We start from the raw sequence: 22,845 nt of genomic DNA, 5'->3' as shown, positions 1-22,845 counted from the left end.
TTCTCTGTGCTTATATGCTCTCTGGTTTCTTGGCGTAGCCAGAAGAATAGCATACTTTTGAGAGACAGGTGGCCAGTTGTATTAAATGTAGATATGTGTATACAAATGCACTGAAGCATATTCATACATGTTATGGCTCTGTGCGTATGCTTTGTTACTGTATAAGCTGTAAGCTATTTTTGCGTATTGAGACGAGTGGTTCTACGATCCATCCAACCAAGTTTTGGAGATAAAAACAGAAAAGAGGGAGCAATGAAGACGAAAATATTCTACGTGAATTTTTTCTCTCATAACATGGGTAAAGAAATATTGAAGGAAAAAAATACGAAGCCCTGAGACCCCTGGATTCCAACGGGTGCCCAATACTTATAAAACCTAATGACTATGATCTCCCCCTCCCCAAATTATAATGATAATAATAATGACAATAATAATAGTGATAATAATAACAATAATAATAATAGTAATAATAATAATACAGTCAACCTCGCTTACCTCGATGTCGGATTAGCCGAATATCACATACCTTGGGGGCAAAATGAAAGTCCCGATTGTTCCTATGGAGTTTCCATGCATTAAAACTCGCGTAGCTCGAAAAAACTAACTCAAAGTTCGTTTACCTCGAAGGGAAATCTAATGTCCCAATCTTAATTAACTTATTGTTTTTCCCAGCATGTTGCTCGATTCGAAATTGCAAACATCACTCAGCATTTCCGATTAAGCGTGCGCGGACAGCGAAGACATGTCACAAATCTTTTCAACACCTACCTACACACGTACACGGTATGCACATAGCACCTGTGCCAATGGAGTGCTTACAATAGCACTACGCTCTGCCCCATCATCTTCTTTTCTTTAACCACTGTGTTCTGATTTGCGATCGTGATAGTCATGCCGTGCGCATAGATTTCTTAACCGTCATGGCACACCTGCTTAGGTGTCGACAGTTTTTGGCATTAATCACGGTCCACTGTCCAAACATCAATCTCTTGCGTAGTGCTTTTAAAACTTTTTTCCTTTCACGAACTTTGTTTTATTAATTCTCCCCGAGAACGCAATCACTGAATACTTTTTTTTTTTAGCAATGCGATTATGAAAATAGTGTGGTACATGATCTGAAAGTATAGGCCTCGCATAATAAGGAATAGTATAAATATGATTTAACAACAGTTTATACTGATTAATTTAGATGTAACGGAATGTTACGCTGTACGATTTTCAGACAAAAAAGAATCATCATTTACTTTACCCCTGTTTTGACTTGAATCTTATTTGAGTTTTGGTAATTTATTCATTTTTTCTTTTCTAGCACAATTGTATAGGCCCCCTAAGATTGTTTCTCTTTTTTATGTGAACAATCCTCTTTGGTAAAGGTTTATGATTACAGTAATAGCACTGTACTCAGAAGCCGTAACCTGAATCTGATCTTGCAATATTACTCACTACTGTTTTTTGGCAACCAAGTAGCCCATCCTTCGTGTGCTGCACTTATTCAGGGTTCGACACTAACGGTGGCCCAGGGCCACCAAAAATGCACGTAGGGCCACCAAAAATGCACGTCGGGCCACCAAAAAAGTTGGCTGTTTGCCTTTACTTTTGGAGATGAACAACGGTAACAATCGGTTCTGTAAGATGAATTTTGGAAATGAACAAGGGTGATATTCGACTCCGTATGATACTAAAATAAATGTCTTATAATAATAATAATAATAATAATAATAATAATAATAATAATAATAATTCGACTCCATATGATACTAAAATAAATGTCGGATGTTTGCTTATACTTTTGGAAATGAATAACAGTAAGATTCAGCTCTATACGGTGCTTAAATTAATGTCAGATATTTGATTTTGCGTTAGGAAATGAATAAGGATAACATTCGGCTCCGCAAGATGCTGAAATAAATGTCCAATGTTTGCTTTGACGTTCGGAAATGAATAATAATGATATTCAACTCTGTACGATGATTAAATAAATGCCGAATGTTTGCTTTTATGTTTGAAAGTAAATAGCAATAACATTCAGCTCCGGAAGATGTTAAAGTAAATGTTGGGTGATCCCTTTGACGTTCGGAAATGAATAACAATACTATTCAATTCTGTACAATGAATAAATAAACGTCGGATTTTGCTTTTACTTTCTAAATTAAACAGCAATAACATTTGGCTCCGGAAGATGCTAAAATAAATGTCAGATGATTGCCTTTATGTTTGGAAGTGAATAGCAGTAATATTCTGCTCCATATGATGCTAAAATAAATGTCGGATATTTGCTATTACATTTCTAAATAAATAACAGTAACATTCAGCTGCGTTTGATGGTAAAATAAATGTCTGATGTCTGCCTTGACGTTCAAAAATGAAAAACAGTAACATTCGGCTCCGTACGATGCTAAAATAATTGTCAGATGATTCATTTCACTTTTGGAAGTGGACAGCAGTAACATTTGGCTCCGTATGATAGTAAAATGAATGTCGGATGTTTGCTTTTAAACTTGGAAATGAATAATGATAATATTCTACTCCATACGATGCTAAAATAAATAACAGATCGTTGCTTTTACATTTGGAAATGACTAACGGTATCAATTGGCTGACTGTGAGTGCTGCTGGTAGACACACGGAAGACCGGTGCCTAGCGGTGTGACATTGCCGTCACTCCCTGTAGCTCTAGATGTTCTTGGTGAGTTACATGTACACCCATAGTTGTGCGAAATATCAATAATTTGCAAAGCTAAGAATGTGATTCTTGCGTAACTGCGTGATTGGTAAATCTAGTTTGTGTTTTGACCGGTTTCTCCACATGACGTGTACGAGTATTATGCAAATGCATACACAGTATTTTGTAGACACATCACGGTCATCCACATGCAATGTACATTCAGCACGCATTTTCTGCAACTCCGTCTTGCACTCGATTATGTACTGGTATTTTCTTTTTGTTTTTATGGTGATAGGTGATATAATTGTCCACCAGAAAACAGAGTTGAAAGAAGAACATCGATTTTCATTCAAGTCATTCACATTAAATTAAATTAAATTCCAATTGACAAGTATGCAAACAATCGGTAGGCGCTATAACAGATGCCATCTTGAACAGCGATAAACGTCGATAAAAGTCGAAGAAAATTTGACGTACGCGGACCTCGAAGTTCGCGTACGTCGAACCATTTTCTTCAGTCCCAACTAATTTGAGGTATGCGAGGTTGACCGCAATAACAATAATGATGTACAGTCTGAAGCAGATAAATGGATGGTTCTATGATCTATCACAACCAAGTTTTGGTGATAAAAACAAAAAGGAGGGAGCAAATGAAGATGAAAATATTTTATTTTTCTCTCATAACATGGGAAAAGAAATATGCATAAAAAAAATACAAGACCCTGAGACCAGCCATGGATTCCCACGGGTGCCTGCATGGAGGTAAGAGAAGGGGGTAATTGATATCAAAATCATAGTGTCAAGGTTATCTCCCTGTTTCGACGAGAAGAATCTGTGGACAGAACTTTTGGGGAATCTCATAGGCGTTTTTAGTAATTTTTCCCTGAATGTTTTTGTTTTTTGTTCTGCAGGGGTGGAAATCTGTGTGTTTGTGTTTGTGTGTGGGAGGGGGTGGGTGAGGGACAACAAGACAACCGTTGGACTTCAACGGGTGCAGATAACCCCTCGAAACTCAAGTTCTATAATAAAAGCAAGTGGTAGGAAGATCCCAACCAATGGACCGGATCACTGGGCACGTACTACAAAAGTAATATTTAATTTCTTGGAAGGGTGGTCATGTGTACAAGAGAGCACAATTTAACGAAGGAATGAGAAAACATTTTTTTTTTTTATTTCATCAATAAAAATGTGCAAAATCGTATATGAGAAAAAAAAAAAGGCCCTCAGACCAAGGGTGCGGCTAGTATATACACACACATATATAGTATATATATATATATATACACACATATACAACTGTATGTCTATCATTATTATGTATCATTTTGATGTAATAATAATATTTCATATTTTGTTGTACAATGTATATACAGCTGTTATGTTACTCTGCAATTCAGCCATAAACCCCCCCAAAATTGAATTGAATTGAAGAAGAAACATCAAGCTGTATGGAGAAAATATTGTAATTTCGCTAGTAATCAGCAAGTAGTGTAACTTTAGCATTCTAACTGACCTTTGACCCTTGACCTTTGACATCACGACCCAAAACTTCCTACAAGAACCATTGCAAGGCAATACACATGCATGTAAATTTCTATGAAGATCCCCAAGGCATTTCTGAGATAAGGATAAATACATGAATTCTAGGCTTGATGGACGAACAACCTGAAAACATAATGCCTCTGGCGACACTTCGTGGCAAAGGAACGAAAAGATACACCGACAGTATTCCTATTAGAGAACATATCCCATTGTGGTCGCTATGCAAGCTTTGATAATCAATTATCGATAATTGATAAATCAGGTCATGGCAGAATCCATCAATCTTCTGTGCAAGAGTGAATTGCATGCAACCAGTCCTGAAACACAATTACAATTTTGTACTAGCCTAGGGCATGTAATGGTCAATCATCATGTAACATTGTACCTACCCTCTTATGAACTGGGAGGTCTCTTTGGGAATAAAAGTTGGGTATTTCAATCTAAATCATTTTACACTTTTGATATCAAAATACTTCAAAACAACTCATTTTCCTGCTAAATCATGTCATCTAGACAAGTTTCCTAGTAGACCCTTTCGATATATTGCAAGCCATTCCAAGTGGTGGAAAATGGATCTGAGCTGTTCTGTGAACTATGTTAATACTGTAGAGCAACAGCCTGAGCACTACAGAAGATCAAAAGGTTGATTTGCAAGATATCATCAAGAAAATGTTGAAGTTTACAGGTGATTAAGCCAATCACACTTCTGCCTGTCATCACTTTCAAAATTCTTGAAAAGGTTGGTCTTTTTGCCAACACAAAAGTGTGTTATACAAGTGTAAAATCTGTAGTAACTCCCAGCTTGGAGACCAACATACTGTATTATTTTACTCACTTCGACACTTTTATTCAGAAAGCAGCGCAGGTTATATTAGTCTGGTGACAATGAGAAACTATTTTGCATGATTGTTTCTTTCTTAATCAATGCTTTGAAAGCAATGAAATTGGAGTACGGTCAAATAAGTAACTATCAACTTATTCATTTGTTTTATTTTTTGTAGAATCTGAGAATGCTATGATAATATACAGTCAAACCTGTCTATAGCGGCCACACAAGGGAAACAAAAAAAAAATGGCCAATATAGACAGGTGCCCACTATAGACAGGTCGGTGGCCATTCTGAATGTCAACACTTGCATTGTATGATAGCATGAAATACTGCATATTCTTTAAGAAAACCCAGCAAATAAGTTTGCATGAGCAGCTATAATATGGGGATTTTTTTAACATCTTACTTCATTTTAAATTTTAGCCTTTTTTTTCTGCTCTTTTGATTTTTAATTGAATGAAGATTTAATTACGTGAAAAGGCGTTACTTAATTGATAAGAATATATCTATTCATTAAAAAAATTTTCAAATCAATTATCTATGTTGAGGCTGATGAACTGGTTTGTTCTGGGGAGTGAGTTTGAGGGAATCAATAATGTGCAAAGCTGATGCAAATAACAAACAACGACCAGACAAATATCTCATTGTTCATATTCAAAGGGATTTTAATCACTAATTAGTAGGTATTTTAAGAATCATGTCTGTGTGATTGTGACTGAGCTAGGACTCAGTAGAATTCATGCACAGAACATAAAAGCCAATGTTTTCATGGCTGATTTAATGGTTCAGGTAAATTTTTGTGATCACTATACGCAGGTAGATATTCACCACGGGAAACAAAATGAATAGCTGCTGGCAGTGTTAGGCAGGTGACTGCTATATAAAGGGTCCATAATACTGTAATTTCATGCGGGGGATTTTTCAGTGACCGCCATAAGCAGGTGGCTGCTATAGACAGGTGACCACTACATAAAGGGTCTATAATTCAGCAATTTTGTGCGGGGGATTTTTAGACAGGTGTTGTTAAGACAGGTTTTGATTGTAGTTACTGGTTCAAGTAATTATTGGGCCAAGGGCACTATACTGGTGTTGAAAAAAAAAATGGGGGGGGGGGGGGGAGGGAGGGGGATTCAAACATATCATTTTGTGCCTAAATAATTTCGATTCGTAGATAATGGTTATCATTATCACTGTAATTATTATTATCGCTATCACACTCTTACATTTATTGTAACTATTATCATCATTAATATCATTATTATTTTTTTTATTATTATCATAATTATCTATATAAATATAATATGAATATCATCATTACTTTTATTATTACTCTCATCATTTCTTTACTGATTGTCAGTTGAGCCGGGAAACACAGCGACCTACAAAACAAGACAAAACAAAACAGAAAAAAAAAGTTGTCCCCTACTAGGACCCCACCACTGTTTGGTGAATTGACACCCATGCTGTTCCCCTGTGTACTGTGTATATGGGTCATTCCATGGGGTTGGGTCTTCTCTAGATTTTCATGTTGTGTTGGGAATAAAAGTCATATTCTGAAAAATTGATCAAATAATTGTCTGTGGTTTGCCGTTATTCTTGGAGAGAAATGTGTGACGAATTATTTGATGAAAAAAAAAACAAGCCTGTGTACAAATGTATTTTGTCTGTGACTGTTTCACTATTGATGTCTCATGTTTTTTTGTGGTTTATGTTGTGACATAAATATATGCCATTTTCATGGCAAAGTAAAACAGAAATATACAACCTTTCAGCATTATGCCTGTCATAATAAAGAGAGGCCAGGTGACTTCTACAAAGTCTCTCAGGCACATAAACATTTGTAACAAAATAAGAACACCAGAGCATCTTGAAAGCCACCTCATACCTATGTTACAACGAAGTCCGTGGCGATTTTTGTTGTAACATACATTTGTAGGTATAGCATGGTTTTACATACACTTCCAATCATAATATGATCAGAAACTTTATTTCTATAATGAGAGTTATATTTCGGGAGTATTCTTATCCAAAAATTAGCATCCAAATCCTCCAAATAAACGAGAAAATACGGAACATATCACTGCACTTCCGTGCGATGTCTGGCCTCTTTGTGTAACGTAGGTAAAGAAAGTCGCGTCTCGCGACAAAAAGAAGAGCTACTAACTTCAGCAATCATATTCATGTCACTGGCAGTCCTCCCCCAATGGCAGGAAAACTACTCACAGCCAGTATACACCTACCTGGACAGCGCAAGATCTGTTTTTCTGACGATGTCCATGTGACGCGGTACAGGAGTTTTGATGTTTCTGATGTCAATTGGTAAGATTTTATGCTTTTTTACGAAATAAATAACATTCGTCATATTCTGTAACTGTATTGGAGGAAAAAACGACATCTAAACCTCTGAACTGGCCAAAAATACTGTGGATGATGATACTGTAGTCCAACATACTGAGATATTTGTTACAGGTTCATGTTCGTAATTTTGATTGCCAAATTTTCCTTCCACGCCGGTCTCTGCAAAAGGAGCATATATTCCTCTCTTAGAAAACCATACAAAATCAGTGTATCTTCACTGCAATATAAAATCATTTTACCTCCCGATTATTGTGAATTTTGGACCTTACTTTCGTCATTAGGTATCTACCAAGGTAGACGTACTAGAGATAGTATTAATCACTATTATACTAGTTGGAAAACGTAGACGTCCAAACCGTGTCTGAGCTAGAGAAATAGAGTTTGCCTTATTTTGCTGGTGATATTGAGGGAACTAGGAGCTGTGAAATTCTTTCTCTCTAACAGATTTACTTCGAAAATGTCAATGTTTTCCTTCCAAGATTTCACTGACCTGTTAGATGCTCTGATGAAGTTGTTAACATTTCACAAGGATTCACCATTTCCATTCCATGTTCACCCACTGTGAAGTCTCAAAGCTAAAATGCCAGTTTCCCATTCAGTTTGGGTGGGTAGTGGGTAGGAAAGACTTCAATGAAATTATGAACCCCAATCAAAATTGTTGCTCTATACTATCATTCAAAAAGAGGGCGACAATTTTGATGGAGGTTGAATAAAAAATGGGGCCTAGTATTTTGTTTGGAGTCTATTAAGGACCATAACTGTAGCCGTAACCCTGACCCTAGCCCTAACCCTAGCTAGGACACCGGGGGCAGCGACCTGCCCTTGCTAGCTCACATCTGAAAACAAATTTTTAGCGTAGAGTATGAAAATGATATTTTCCCATGTTTTACATGCTATATTATTATTGATATTTACATTATTTTAAGCATAACCCATTTTTTTTTTTTCAATTTTGGTGGGGGATACACATGGAACTCTAGCTAATGGGTATGCCAAGAGGTAGATATGTAATTGAATTGTTCAAATTATTTAATTCCATTCATAAACACGCAGATACATCAACAGGAATATAAAGTTAACCCTGACAAAAATGCTCTTTTAATTTTTTCTATTTTATTTCTCTTTAAACCTTTTGTTCAGTTTGTTGATGAATCTGCCATGGCTCCTCCTCTGCCACCGCTACGTGTTAAACTACATGAAAGAGTGAAAAGGACACATCCACAGCACTTCACAAACAGAGAGAGGAAGCCCACAAAGCAACACCTAAGAAGAGCAAACTTAACAGACTAGATGAAGAAAACTGCAGAGGGAAAATGGACAGAAGAAAAACAAAACCGAGGGCTAAATGGACATTGGACAAAAGAGCAGAAATTAACTTCAAACAAAGAACATGGAGAAGACAAGAAAACTTGTATGATTTCTCTTTATTAGCTTTCTTAGTTAGTTGACAACTAGTTGATGATGTTGTTAGTGTATATAAGGTCAAATTGTGTAAAGCTTCACTTTCTTCTTCTTCTTCTGATTAAGTCTGCCTTCTTTCATACCAGAGTTACAAAGAATTGAAGTCTGTGTAACATAGGTATTATTCCACAGGTATGCAGTAGGTATAATTCCAAAGAACTGTTACAGAAGTGTTATTTGTGGGAACATACATAAAGCCTATATGTGTAGGTTTTAACATCTCACACCACAATAAAGGAAATCAGCTGCTATGTCATAGTGTACCTATGTTACAAAGACATACTGTCCGTGTAACATAGGTAGTACACTGTGGGCGAGGTTGTTGTATGAAAACCCCTGATTATAACAATAAAATCATGTTTTCACTTGAATACCCATACAAATCACTTGCTTCAATTATAGTATTTTTAAGAATATTGTTATTGTGTCACTCTTGATGAAAAAGGTAAACCTTTGATTGAAATTGTAAATGGTTTGTAGAAAAAACACGTTAATAAAAGTGGCTTGCAGTTGATATCAGAACATACAACGTATCAGAACGTACAATAATGATCTCATGCGCCTGTTAGATAACATGTTGATGTACTATGGTGGGAAAAAACATGGATGTGTTCATTGTTATCATTTCAGAACACAAAATTATTAATGATGTCAAAAAATGAAGTCCGTGTAACATAGGTATTTTGCCATACCTGTTTACCCATGCTGACTAAAAGTGTGCAAAGTACAACATGTAATAAACAGATATCTAGAGGAATTAGTTGAAGAATGTGAGTAACAAATCAGGGGGAAAAAGGAAATTTCACTTTACCCAACTTGAATTTTCAACTTGTATGTCACAATTTCAGTCCCAACCCCATGGAATTACCCATATCTTATTTTATACATCTTTTGGTACAATTTCTCTCGTTTGATGTCACTTCATCCTTTCCCTTCACATTCTAAGTGATGCATTATGTCTATTTTTGTATATGTATCAGCAATGTGCCCATTTTGCCCCAGTACATACGGGAAAGTTTTACTTTTTTGCTTTGCGCTATTACTTGTAATGAGTGCATCTCATAACCACTGAAGTGTTGGTACTATGACTTTGGGATTTGTATGTTAAGATGTCTCACTCAAATGATGATGACAGCAAGTGGTTGTAAATTCTTGGTAAAGGACGCAATGACTATCTGATTAGCAATAATATTGATAATGAGTAAGTGTTGGTGTCAGAGATGTTTACTTAACATGTGCTTCCTTCTTTGCTTTTCTCTTCTCTCTTTTTCCCTCCCTGTGAATGATGAACAACAGCAACAACAACAAGAACCTCACTCTAATAACCCATTCAGAGTCCTTCGAAACATGTTTATTCCAGATGATGGGGACTTCCTTGGAGTAAGTACTGTGACAACGATGCCCCAAAGTATTCACTCCGTACACATTCATTAACGATGTGAACGAACATGGATTGGATTGATTTTACTTCTTGCATCTCTGCAGTACATGTGGTTGAGCGGATGAAAGCACAAACACCGCGCTGGAGCTAGACTTTCTGTACTGTGATCATCACAAGCGACGCAGTGCCAGTGGACATTTGACCATAGAGTTGTGCTAAGATCATGTCTATCAACAGTAGTCTAAACCAGTAACTGACCAGTCTGTCAATCTAAGCTCTTCTGAGTGAGAATGGATTTACAGGGATATCAATTGTGAATTTATCGACAGCCAGGCAGGCAAGAAAGAAGCTTTACTCAATACTAGTACTACTGTTTCCGCAATATCCAGAAGACACAATTAGCCCACTCACAAGCAAACAGCACCTTCATCACCAGCACCGACCTCTCTTTCATTTCTTATATAAGAACTGCTACCAATATAAGGTATGGTGTTTCTGAATGGTTTCTGTGAAGATATGCCTCTCACAACACTCATTACATCTTGGTGAAAATGTCCAGTTTAGTTGTATTTTAGCAGCAATTTATCTGTGTTGTATTGAACATTGCAAAAACTTCCACGCTTTGCATGGGAGGGGGAACCCCGGCCTGTACCCATCCCCCATCCCAGGGCCTATACCCACAGATAATTCATCCATCTTCAGTCCTGACAAGCATGAGGAAATTCCTGGTGAGAACCCTTATCATGAACTCCTTTTGTGTGGGAGCAGTGACAAAATGGATATTGCAAGCTATTCTTGGGAATTTGATTAATTTTGCAAAGTTAAGCCGCAACAAATACTTGTACTCATGTGGAACAATTCCTGGTGAGTCATGTAGATGTATAACTATAAAATAAATGAAAAAGGTCTTACTAACGGCAACTACATTATAGAGGTCATCTCATCATGACATTACAAATCCTAAATTGCAAGAAATTATAGACGCAATGAAAATCTAATATTATTTCTAAATCTAGGAATTGATTTTGATAACTGCGTTGTTTGCTTGGCTTGATAATTATTTTTAACTGGTAACTATAATCATCATAAATGTAGCATTTTTTAATACTGTAACCGATGAAACATTTGAATGAATTGGTGGTTAATGACTTGACCATAACCAATTTCATCTCTTTCTAAGCGTTGACCAAAGAAAGAAACAACAATTGTGCAAAATAATTTCTGAATATTTGATTATCGCCAGACAATCATAATTTCACACTGAATTCATGAAAAAGCGAACATTATTATAGGCCTATTATTTACAGGGGAATCCTGTTATAACGAGATTGGATACAACAAGAATCCGCTTATAATGAGATATATTGTCCAGTCCCAAGTATGTTAGCCTATGGGGATTCGGAGTTCTGGTTATTGCGAGATAATTTTTGGGCCTAAAAACAAAGAACAACAAAGACAAATTTGTGCGGATATAACAGGAACTTTTTTTTTGAAACCAAACTATTAAAACAACGGGCAAATCACCCACTGCATGTATTTTAAAACCAGAAAAGGTCAATTCTCTGTGAATTGTCTGAATCATCGTTGCATGCAAGCAGAGACTAACATCTGCCAGTGCCAAACAAAACGCAATCAAGGTGACATACTGCAAGTTCATGAAGTCTCTTTCTGAGGGCCCTGTTTGAACAGCATCAGAATATTTACAAGCAGGCTTTCACTAAAGAATATGCCTAAATGTTATCACAAATGCTACAATTCGCATTAGTGTTCTTTAATGACTCAAACAAGAACTAGAAATGTCGCTGTGGCGACTGATGCCTCCGCCATAATGCATGGTTCTCCCAATGGGTGTATAGTACAATGTCTTCACTATGTGTGATGACAGTTTCACATGACTGGCAAAATAATGAAATGACAGGTTTGTCAGAAATATCTTGAATTTTCCTTGAACTACGTTTGCTATAATTGTCTAAGAGTGCAGGTACATGTATTTGGGGAATTGAGGATTTTTACTTGACTTCTGACCGACCCTTTTATAAGTTTATGCACTGAGTAATTTTCAAAGTATGAAGAAAGAGTATAATTACAGTATATTTTTTGTTTTTGCATTTAAACCGGGCCTTTGGCCCTTAATCTTTGACCTTTGACCTTCTGGCTGGAAATTTCCCCAAGAATCTCCATGAGGTAATACATGTATATATCAAGTTTTTGAAATAATAATGCAGGCATTGCATATACTAGTATATGAGGGAAATAGTAAAATTTTGAGCAGTTGACCTTGACCTTTGACCCCTGACTATGACTCATGACCCCTACATTTCCTAGATAATCCCTACCAGTCAGTACATGCGTATGTACCAATTTCCATGCAGATACCATGCCGTCAATCCCTCGTTTGAGGCGAGACCCCACTTCCACGAAGCTGATGGGGTGCTATACCTCGCTAAAGATTTTTCGTTTGGGAGTTGGGAGTCGAAGTATTTGTCCATTGCAAATTAACTTTCTGCTCATGCGTGACAAACCTGGAGGCCAAGCCAGGGTTTAATGACTCCAGCAGCTAAGGTATTACGTAAGAGCATGATAAGGATATCTGCCTGTGGCAGACCATTCAAAGTGAACTCAATTTTCTCTATCCTTTCTAAAGTTTTCAATTTTATATTCTATTGAGAAATTCTATGGTCATCCATTTTACATTTCGAACGAAAAAAATTGACCCATAAATAACGAAAATACAGGAATAAGAAGGAGAGCATTGTAGAAGTTTGTCGACACACACACACACACCATGGAGCTACATAGCCCATGCCAAAACCAAAACAATCTCCTCCTCTCGCGGGTGACCCCCCCCCCCCCCCCCCCCCCCCCCGGCGCTGTGGCGATGACTGATCCTTAGATTAGGCCAGGGTCAAGAAACAGGTGTTTTAGATCTTTGGTTTTTAAGTCATTGATTGCCAAGATATACACTGGCATTATTTACGGGGGTGTAGCCTCTTCAAACGAGAGATTTGCGTCATGCATTGAACCATTTGCGAGAAAAGTGAAATTGTAACATTTTCACCTAACCTTTGACCTTTTGACCTTTGACCTTATGACATGAAACTCTCTCTGGAGAATCTTTATGCAGTAGTATATGTCTACACTTAGTTTGAAGAAAATACCTTCGGGCATTGCATGGATATGGGGGAAATAGCAACATTTTAAGCATTTGACCTTGACCTTTTGACCTTTGACCTCTTGCCAATGTCACCGAAATCTACTCAACTAATTGCCCCATCATACATCATCCTTGGACCAAGTTTGGTGAAAGCTGCTTCATCCAGTTTTGAATTATCACGTAAACAGATAAATTTTAGATTTGACCTTGATCTTTGACCTTTGACCTGTGTCCAATTTCACTAAAAAACTAATCAAGTAATTGTCCCATCATACATCATCCTAAGACAAAGTTTAGTGAAATTTGCTTGATCCAGTCTTGAGTTATCGCGTAAACGGATACAATTTCATGATTTGACCTTGACCTTTGACCTTTGGCCGAGTTTACCCAAAATCTAAGTAAGTAATTACCCCATCATACTTTATACATGGACCAAGTTTAGTAAAATTCCAGTCAATATTACTCAAGTTATCGCGTAAACGTATGCGAACGGACGTACGGACGTACGGATGGATAGACAACCCGAAAACATAATGCCTCCGGCACCACTACGTGGCGGAGGCATAAAAAATGGTGTACATGTATTTATGTATCTGAAATGTTAAGTTAACCTGTCCAAAGGTACGTAAAGGGAGTATCTTACTGTGAGCGGAGAATGTTTGCAAACATAGCGAATTTTAGGTTTCGGGAGAAATTTTGAACATGGTTGCAAAATCGAAAACTGTTTTTGAGTTTGATTGCAACTGTTACCAAACCTTGACAAAATTTAAACTCTGCTATCATTTGCTAGTACTTTTGCAAACATTAGCCGTTCAGGCATACCCCATGTACGTTACTTTGATTATGAGAGAAAATGAATAAGAAATGCCAGCTGACTTCCGTGATGCCACCGTAGTTGAATTATACAAAAGCAAAGGCTAAAGAGCAGACTGCTGGAACTATAGAGGCATACCCCTCTTGTCCACTGCTGGAAAAATTCTTGCCCGTGTCATTCTGAATAGGTTGATCTCCAGTTGCAGAGAAAAACCTCCCTGAGACTCAGTGTGGTTTTCAATGCAATCGCAGTAACGTTGACATGGTCTTTGTTATGAGACAGGTCCAGGAAAAGTGCATTGAGCAGAATATGAACCTTTATGCTGTCTTCATAGATCTTACAAAGGCATTCAACAGTGTCAACAGGGAAGCACTCTGGACAATTCTTAGGAAACTTGGCTACCCAGCAAAGTTCAGCACACTCATTAGACTGTTCCACGAAAATATGACTGGTCAGGTTCTGTCAAATGGCGAACCATCCGAAAAATATGCCATCTCCAATTGTGTAAAGCAAGGTTATGTGCTCGCCCCTGTGTTGTTCAACCTCTTCTTCGCACAAGTCCTGTTCCACGCTGTCAGAGACCTTGAGCTTGGCATCTACATTAGGTACAGATTAGATGGGTTGCTGTTTGATCTGAGATGCCTTGCAGCGAAGACAAAGGTGCTGGAAAGGTTCATTCATTCTGTTCGTGGATGATTGTGCTCTGATGGCACACGAAGAGAACCACCTACAGATGATCGTCAACAAGTTCTCTGAAGCATCGAAGATGTTTGGCTTGACAATCAGTCTCGGAAAGACAGAAGTCCTCCATCAGCCAGCACCAAACAGTGCACCCTGCCAGCTAAGCATCACTGTTAATGGCACACAGCTTAATAATGTCAAGAGCTTCAAATATCTGGGCAGTATGCTCTCCAGTGATGGTACTCTTGACAATGAAATAGCAGCAAAAATACAGATGGCCAGCTCTGCACTTGGCAGACTATGCACCAAAAGTCCCACAACACAAAAACGTTCGCCTTTCAACCAAACTCAAGGTGTACAATGTAGTTGTCCTGTCATCTCTGCTTTTTGGCTGTGAAACATGGACCCTGTACTGCAGGTATACCAAAAAGCTGGAACAGTTCCACATGAGCTCTCCGCAGTCTATCATGCATATTCGATGGCCAGATCCCATCATTAACCCGTTGAGGACGAGTCCCGAGTATACTCGGGCAAGTGTCTATGGGAAATGCGTGTTGTAGCAAAATCAAACCGTCCTCAACGGGTTAACCATGAGGTCTTGGACAGAGCCAGGACATCAAGCACTGAAGCCAAAATCCTCCAAGCTCAACTTCGATGGTCCGGTCATGTCATCTGCATGGAAGAGTCGAGGATCCTTCGTCAGCTCTTCTATAGCGAGCTGTCGCACGGCAATCGCAATCAAAGCCGTCCCAAGAAACGTTATAAAGACAATCTCAAGGCCAACCTCAAATGGGCACATCTACAACCCCGTGAATTTGAGACAGTTGCTTTCGACAGATATCGATGGCGAGTCTTAACAAGGAAGGCTGTAACTGCCTTTGAAGATAACCGCCGCCAACGCCTTGCAGCTGCTCGGGAGAGACGGCGTCAAGCTGCATCAACCTGTGTCCCACCGTCTGGCATTCCATGTCCCACCAGCAATTGCATGTGTGTCTCCAGTTTTGGACTACGCAGTCACATGCGGACACATCAAAGAGGGCGCAACACCTAGTCTTCCTCGGACTTCAAAAGACAACCAAGAAGAAGAAGAAGAAGATTATGAGAGAAACTGAATAAAATGTCAAAATTAAAATACGATGAGGTCGTTTGAATCTGTTTTTACTCAAGAGACCGCAACACCCGATGACCTTCTTCCAAAAGCCTCACTACATCCAGATATGCCAGATGTTGTGATCACTACACCAGGCGTCCAAAAACTTCTTGAAAAGGTGAAGGTCCACAAGGCATCAGGACCTGATGGGATAACCCTAAGAATACTTCAAAAGCTGGCTCCAGTTATTGCCCCGATACTGGCCTGCATCTATGAGAAGTCCTACAAGACTGGGCTCATTCCAGATATGTGGCATCAGGCAAACATTGTCCCTGTCTTCAAGAAGGGCAGTGCATCCGACCCATCGAACTACAAACCGATTTTCCTCACCTGCGTATGCTGCAAGATAATGGAACACATTATTACCAGCAGCGTTATGCACCATTACAATCAATAACATCCTCTACCCACTACAGTATGGCTTTAGAACAAGAATGTCTTGTGAAACACAACTCACTGGATTTCTGGGAAATCTTCAGAACAACATGCAAGAGGGCAACCAAACAGATGTCATCGTACTGGACTTAAGCAAAGCTTTTGATAAGGTTGGCCACCAACGACTGACCCAGAAGCTTCATTTCTATGGTATCAAAGGATATACAGGCAGATGGATCGAAAACTTACTTCACAATCGTACTCAACGAGTTGTGCTAGAAGGCCAAACCTCATATGCAGGCTCTGTGAAATCAGGAGTGCCTCAAGGTTCAGTCATTGGGCCTTGCCTCTTCCTATTTTTCATCAATGACCTGCCTGAATCCCTCAATTCCAGTGTGTGACTCTTCGCTGATGAAACCTTTATCTACATAGACTGTCAAGACTGCCATCGACTCCAGAAAACTTCAGGCTGACCTTGATGCTCTAGCTGACTGGAGCAAGAAATGGCTGATGGAGTTTAATCCTAATATGTGCCAAGTCCTTCGGGTCACCCGTAAAAGACATCCAGAGATCTTCCAGTACATCATCTATGGCAAACCTCCCAAGGCTCTCCCAGAAGTGAAATACCTAGGAGTCACAATTTCTTCAGACCTCCGTTGGAACAGGCATGTTGACAAAATCTGCAACAAAGCAAACAATACCGTTGCATTCCCTCACAGAAACCCGAGGATCTCCTCCACTCCATTCAAGACCATGGCCTATCAATCTCTGGTGAGACCACAACTGGAATATGGAGCTCCTTTGTGGGACCCACATATAGAGAGGAAGATCCGGAAAATCGAAATGATCCAAAGGAGAGCTGCGAGATTTGTCCTCAACAGGTGTCATAACACCTCATCTGTGACAGACATGATTCATGAACTCCAGTGGCACTCCCTACAGCAAAGGAGAGAAATCCTGCGTCTCGTCCTCTTCTTCAAAATGCAGAACCTAGTAGAATTCAGCATTGCACCCTACATCACACCAGTCCACAAAGCAACCAGACATGCTCATGGTCAAGACTTCCATCTGCCACTCTCCAGAAATGAACATCATAAGCAGTCCTTCTTCCCACGCACTGTGCGGACTTGGAACTCACTCCCCCGACATCATATCAGCCCCATCAGTGGAAGCCTTCCGGCTTAAGCTGATGGCAAGAATGCAGTGTAGACCGCTAATCGATTTTTACTCGCACCCTGAGATATTTTATACAACGGGACTTTCACACAAGCACAGCAAGCACAGCACGCACAGCATGAATCACGCCTGTAATAATCTTCAAGTATGAAGGACACAGGACACTAGAAGAAGAAGTAAGCTAAAATTTAAATCAACTCAACTCTAGCTAATCGAAATAGTATTTCAGTTGATTTTGTAATCAACAATTACTGGGTACTGGTTTTTGAACGGCATGCACCCGTCAATCTGGTTGGGTGAAACATTCACGCAAAGCACGCATTCAACCTGACGCATTGCAACAAGCTGGAAGCACATGGTGTTCTGGCAGATAAAGTCATCTGGGCATCAATAAAGCATGCGTTTCGCTCATTGCACTGTACAGTAATACCGAGAAAAAAAAGTAGAAATGTCGCTATGGCGACTGGTATGCCTCCGCCATAATGCATGATTCTCCTAATAGGTCTATAGTACATGTGGACAATGTGTGATTACATTTTCACAAAATTGGCAAAATATTAAATTGACACATTTGTCACAAATGTGTTGAATGTTCACTTACCTTGACCTAGGTTTAAATGGGTGAATGAGAGAGAGCATGTATTTGGGGATTTTAGGACTTTTACTTGACTTTGACTCCTTCATAAGTTTCTGCATTGATTAATTTTCAAGGTAAGGAGAAAAAGTGCAATTTCTGTATTGAAAAGTAAATTGTTACCATTTTCATCTGGCCTTTGACAATAATATTCATAAGAGAATCATTGTCAGGCAGAACATGCATAAATATGTACTACGTTTCAAGATAACTTGAGCCACTTCCGAGTATTGGAGGAAGAAGTAAAGTTTAACACTTTCACTTGATCTTTGACCTTTGGACCTTTGACCTTTTTGGCAAACCCCCCCACTTCCCAGAGAATCTCTATTGGGTTAAACATGCATATACCAAGTTTAAAAAGAAAATAATCCTGCAGGCATTGCATAAATATGAGGAATATAGTAAATTTTTTAAGTGTTACCTTTGACCTTTAACCCTGAACTTTGACCCCATGAACCCCAAATTCCCTAGATAACTGCCAGTCAGTACATGCATACATACTATGTTCCATGAAGTTACCTTGAACCATTTCCAAGATATGGAGATAAAAGTGAAATTTGAACATTTTTACTGGACCTTTTGACCTTTGACCTCATGACCCCAAACTTTCCCCAGAGAATCTCAATTGGGTAATACATGTATACACTAAGTTTCAAGAAAACATCTTCAGGCACTGCATAGATATGGGGGAAATAGTGAAATTTTGAGCATTTGACCTTGACCTTTTGACCTTTGACCTAGAGCATGTACACCCAAAAGTTGATAGGCTCAACTTCACCTCCTAATACACATACATTCCAAGTTTCATGAGGATACCTTAAAAAGTTTTTTAGTTACGCTGTCCACAAAATTCATTACAGACGGACGGAAGGACGGACAGACGGAAGGACAGACAACCCGAAAACATAATGCCTCCAGCACCACTTCGTGGCACAGGCATGAAAATGTGATGTTGGGCAGGGTTTCCTTGCAGGAAATAAAAAATGAGAGCATAAATTGCAGAGTTGGTTGAGCAACTGGTGGTGGAGCATATGTCACAATTGTCGGTGCAGTTAAATGTCATTTCTTTTGGAACAGTTGTCAGTGGAGCACATGTCGTATCTTTGGAGCAAATATTGGTGGAGCAATTATTGTCAGAGCCAATGTCTGAGGAGCAAATTTTGGCAAAGCAAATGTCAGTGGAGCAAATGTCGGTGGAGCAAAAGTCAGAAGAACAAATCCTGATGGAGCAAAAGTCAGAAGAACAAATGTTGGTAGAGCGATTGCTGGCGCAGCATTTTCAGAGCAATTGTTATTGGAGCATATATTGGTGAAGCATACAATGTACGTCGTGTGACTTGTGTCACCTTATTTCATACATCAATGACTTGCACATTTGCAGGTTCTTTTTTTAGTATGTCTTACTGAGGACTCTAATCTGTTCTTTATATTTCACGACCCTAAAAATCTCATTGACACAATGGCTAAAAAACGGAAGTTTGTGCAATCTTGAATGCATCCCAACAGATTATTACTCAACATAGTCCAAACTGAATGTATGGTTTTCAGCAAAAAGTCTAAAACACTTCCTTATCAATGATATCAAAGAAACCAATTCGATCGTACAAAATTTTAAAGACTTCTTATCAATAGCGACTTTTCTTGGAAATCCTATGGTAATCATCTAAGTTATACTTTTTCTAGAAGCACTGTCTCGTACCTCAGTTAGTTCAAACATGCTTTTTCTTGTCAAATTCTGACCAATGTTTATTCTACCTTGATAAATCTGTACCTTTATCATGGAATTCTTGTGTGTAATTGCTATCAGAAATCTCCTTGATGTACTTTTCCATATTTATATTTAAAAAAATGGTAAAAAGAAATATTAACCATGGCACATATTTGTCTCATACCAATAACCTAATTCTTAAAAATTGAAATATCAAAAAGAATTTGTTTAGCTATAATGTTGGCATATTCAAGTATCACTTTTCTTCTCACGAACTGCCAGATGTCTTTACGCATATGTTCAGAAAAACTAGAACTATCACTGAAGGTGATCAATACCCCCGCTCCAGCAGCTCCTATGAACAAGGCAATCGCCAAATTGTGTCTCGCCCATTCGCGTACAAGGAATTAATATTTCTTATAACTCCCAGAAGTTAATTGACCTGCTTATGACCTTTGACCTCGTGGTGACCTTCAACACCCTAAGGGACATTTACCATCCAAGTTTGGTCACAAACGGACAAAGGGATCAAAAGTAATGAGCCATAATCGAAACGCGCCATAAAAACTTAACATTGGGCCCTAAAAATTTGTTGACCCCTTTCTGTGACCTTTGACCTTATGATGACCTTTAACTCCCCAAGGGACATCTACCGTCCAAGTTTGGTCAGAAACGGACATAGGGATCAAAAGTTATGAGCCACAATCAAAACGCGCCCTAAATACATAACATTGGGCCCTAAAAGTTTGTTGACCCCTGTCTGTGACCTTTGACCATGTGACGACCTTCACCTCCCCAAGGGACATCTTCCATCCAAGTTTGGTCACAAACGGATAAAGGGATCAAAAGTTATGAGCCACAAACGAAATGCGCCCTAAAAACTTAACATTGGGCCCTAAAAGTTCGCTGACCCCTGTTTGTAACCTTTGACCTTGTGGTTACCTTCAACTTCCCAAGAGACATCTACCATCACCCAAGTTTGATTGCCATTGTAGCAACATGTGCTGAGTTACGTGTGATAAGAGATTCTTGCAAGTAAACTTTAACGTATGACCTCAAATGACCTTTGACCTTTATCATGTGACCTCTTACGGCACCATAACATGAAGGTACCCCCAGTGCATCCATCACCCAAGTTTGATTGCCATTGTAGCAACATGTCTTGAGTTACATGTGATAAGAGAGTCTTGCAAGTAAACTTTAACATATGACCTCAAATGACCTTTGACCTTATCCTGTGACCTCCAACGGCACCATAACATGAAGGTACCCCCAGTGCATCTATGACCCAAGTTAGGTTGTAATCCAAGCAACTTATGTGAAGTTATTTGTCAAAAGAGAGTCTTGCAGGTAAACTTTAACATAGAAAAGAGAGTCTTGCAGGTAAACTTTAACATAGAAAAGAGAGTCTTGCACATACTCTTTAATATATGACCTCAAATGACCTTTGACATCATCACATGACCTCTGACAACACCATAACCTGAAGATACCCCTAGTGCTTCTATCACCCAAGTGTGGCTGCCATTGCTGTAACAGTTGCCAAGTTATGCATCATAAGAGAGTCTTGCAGGTAAACTTTAACATTTGTGACGGACGACGGACGGACGCCATTTGGATCCCTTAGTCTCGCCTTCACCTCCGGTGGGCGAGACAAAAAGAATTGAACCAGGGTTTGTTGGGTACAAACACAAATTACATTTTGCACAAATACACCTGTAGATCTTTATACACACCAAATTCGACCTTAGTAGCTTAAATGCTTCAGTTTGATACAAAAATGTGTGGTTACCACGGCAACATTTTTTTCTGATACTAGTAAACACGATCATGGTGTCTTGCATATCTACACCTATAGATCATACATACGAAATTTGACCTAAATTTTTTATGAACTTGCAGTGCGAAGCCCTCACTCCAGCTGTGTGACCAAATGGATAAGCTGAAAAAAAAAATTTGAAATATGGAATTGTTTCACAATGTAACACCTTGAAACTTCAGCTAATGGTAGACAAAACCCTATAGTTTCCAATCAGCCAAAAATCAAATTTTAAATTTTTACAGTACCTCAATCAATATCTGATATTTCTCAGTTACATGTATGGTGCTAGCAACTTGTGGCTGCTTTCGATTTGATGGGTCACGATATACACATTAAAAGGTGGTGTCAATTTAGTGAACATGAACATGCATCCTTTAAATCTTCTTCTATTTTGCACTGATGTTTCAGATTCCTTCAAAGTACCAAAACTTGCAATTAACTTGACTGACACAAGTCATATAAAGACAATTTTACACCTATCATGGTTTTGGAAAGTTGCAAAATTATATTTGGTGTGGAAAAGTAACTTATTCATCCCTCCTCAAACTGAATGGAATTTTAAATCTGCATCTGCTCCGAACACTTAAGTTTAAGAAATTGTTAGTCCAGGAATATGTGAAAACCTTACCTTTTGGAGTATTGTCGGACCCTCTTCACGCACAAACTTGTCTGCTTCACTAACAAGGAGCAACGTTTGATTTATCACACCCTGGACAAAGGTAAAAGTAAAAAAAATACATATGTTGCATTACCCACAGAAAAACAGGCATGTGTTTTACCTCTCTTGTAGTTAGATCATTAATCATGCCCTCATCGTTGTACATGCATATATGACATTTCCATGGAATGGCAAAACACTCAAAGGCCTGCAATGCTACATTTACATCATGTTCCTGGTGGCCATGTCAGCCCTGTTTGCCTATCTGGGGGATTTTGGCCAATTCTTTCTCTTTATTCAAGTTTTGTTAGGTCTTGCTAAGATTTCTCAAAGTCTGTTATAATATCCATGACAGGCTGTGAGGGGAAAAGGGCTCTTGAATCCCAGGAGGTAAAATGCATACTACAGTTTGATCTAAAGTCTACCACCGATGCCAG

The 22,845-nt window shown here is 38.7% G+C and overlaps 1 protein-coding gene across 1 annotated transcript in view; it reads right to left on the bottom strand.

Moving 5' to 3' along the window:
* The window catches only part of LOC139720018 (prominin-1-A-like), a 322,225-nt gene that overhangs the window by 43,840 nt on the left and 255,540 nt on the right, over window positions 1–22,845 (bottom strand). Inside the window, exon 20 of the mRNA XM_071631397.1 lies at window positions 22,379–22,459. Coding sequence (XP_071487498.1) covers window positions 22,379–22,459 — 81 coding nt within the window. The remainder of the gene's footprint in view (window positions 1–22,378; window positions 22,460–22,845) is intronic.

This window comes from Diadema antillarum, unplaced genomic scaffold (genome assembly GCF_040938485.1).
Source record: "Diadema antillarum isolate AM-2024a unplaced genomic scaffold, OU_Dant_1.0 scf00000010, whole genome shotgun sequence".
Lineage (NCBI taxonomy): Eukaryota > Metazoa > Echinodermata > Echinoidea > Diadematoida > Diadematidae > Diadema > Diadema antillarum.
The sequence above is the reverse complement of the archived record's forward strand: the minus strand, read 5'-3'. Positions and strand labels throughout refer to the sequence as shown.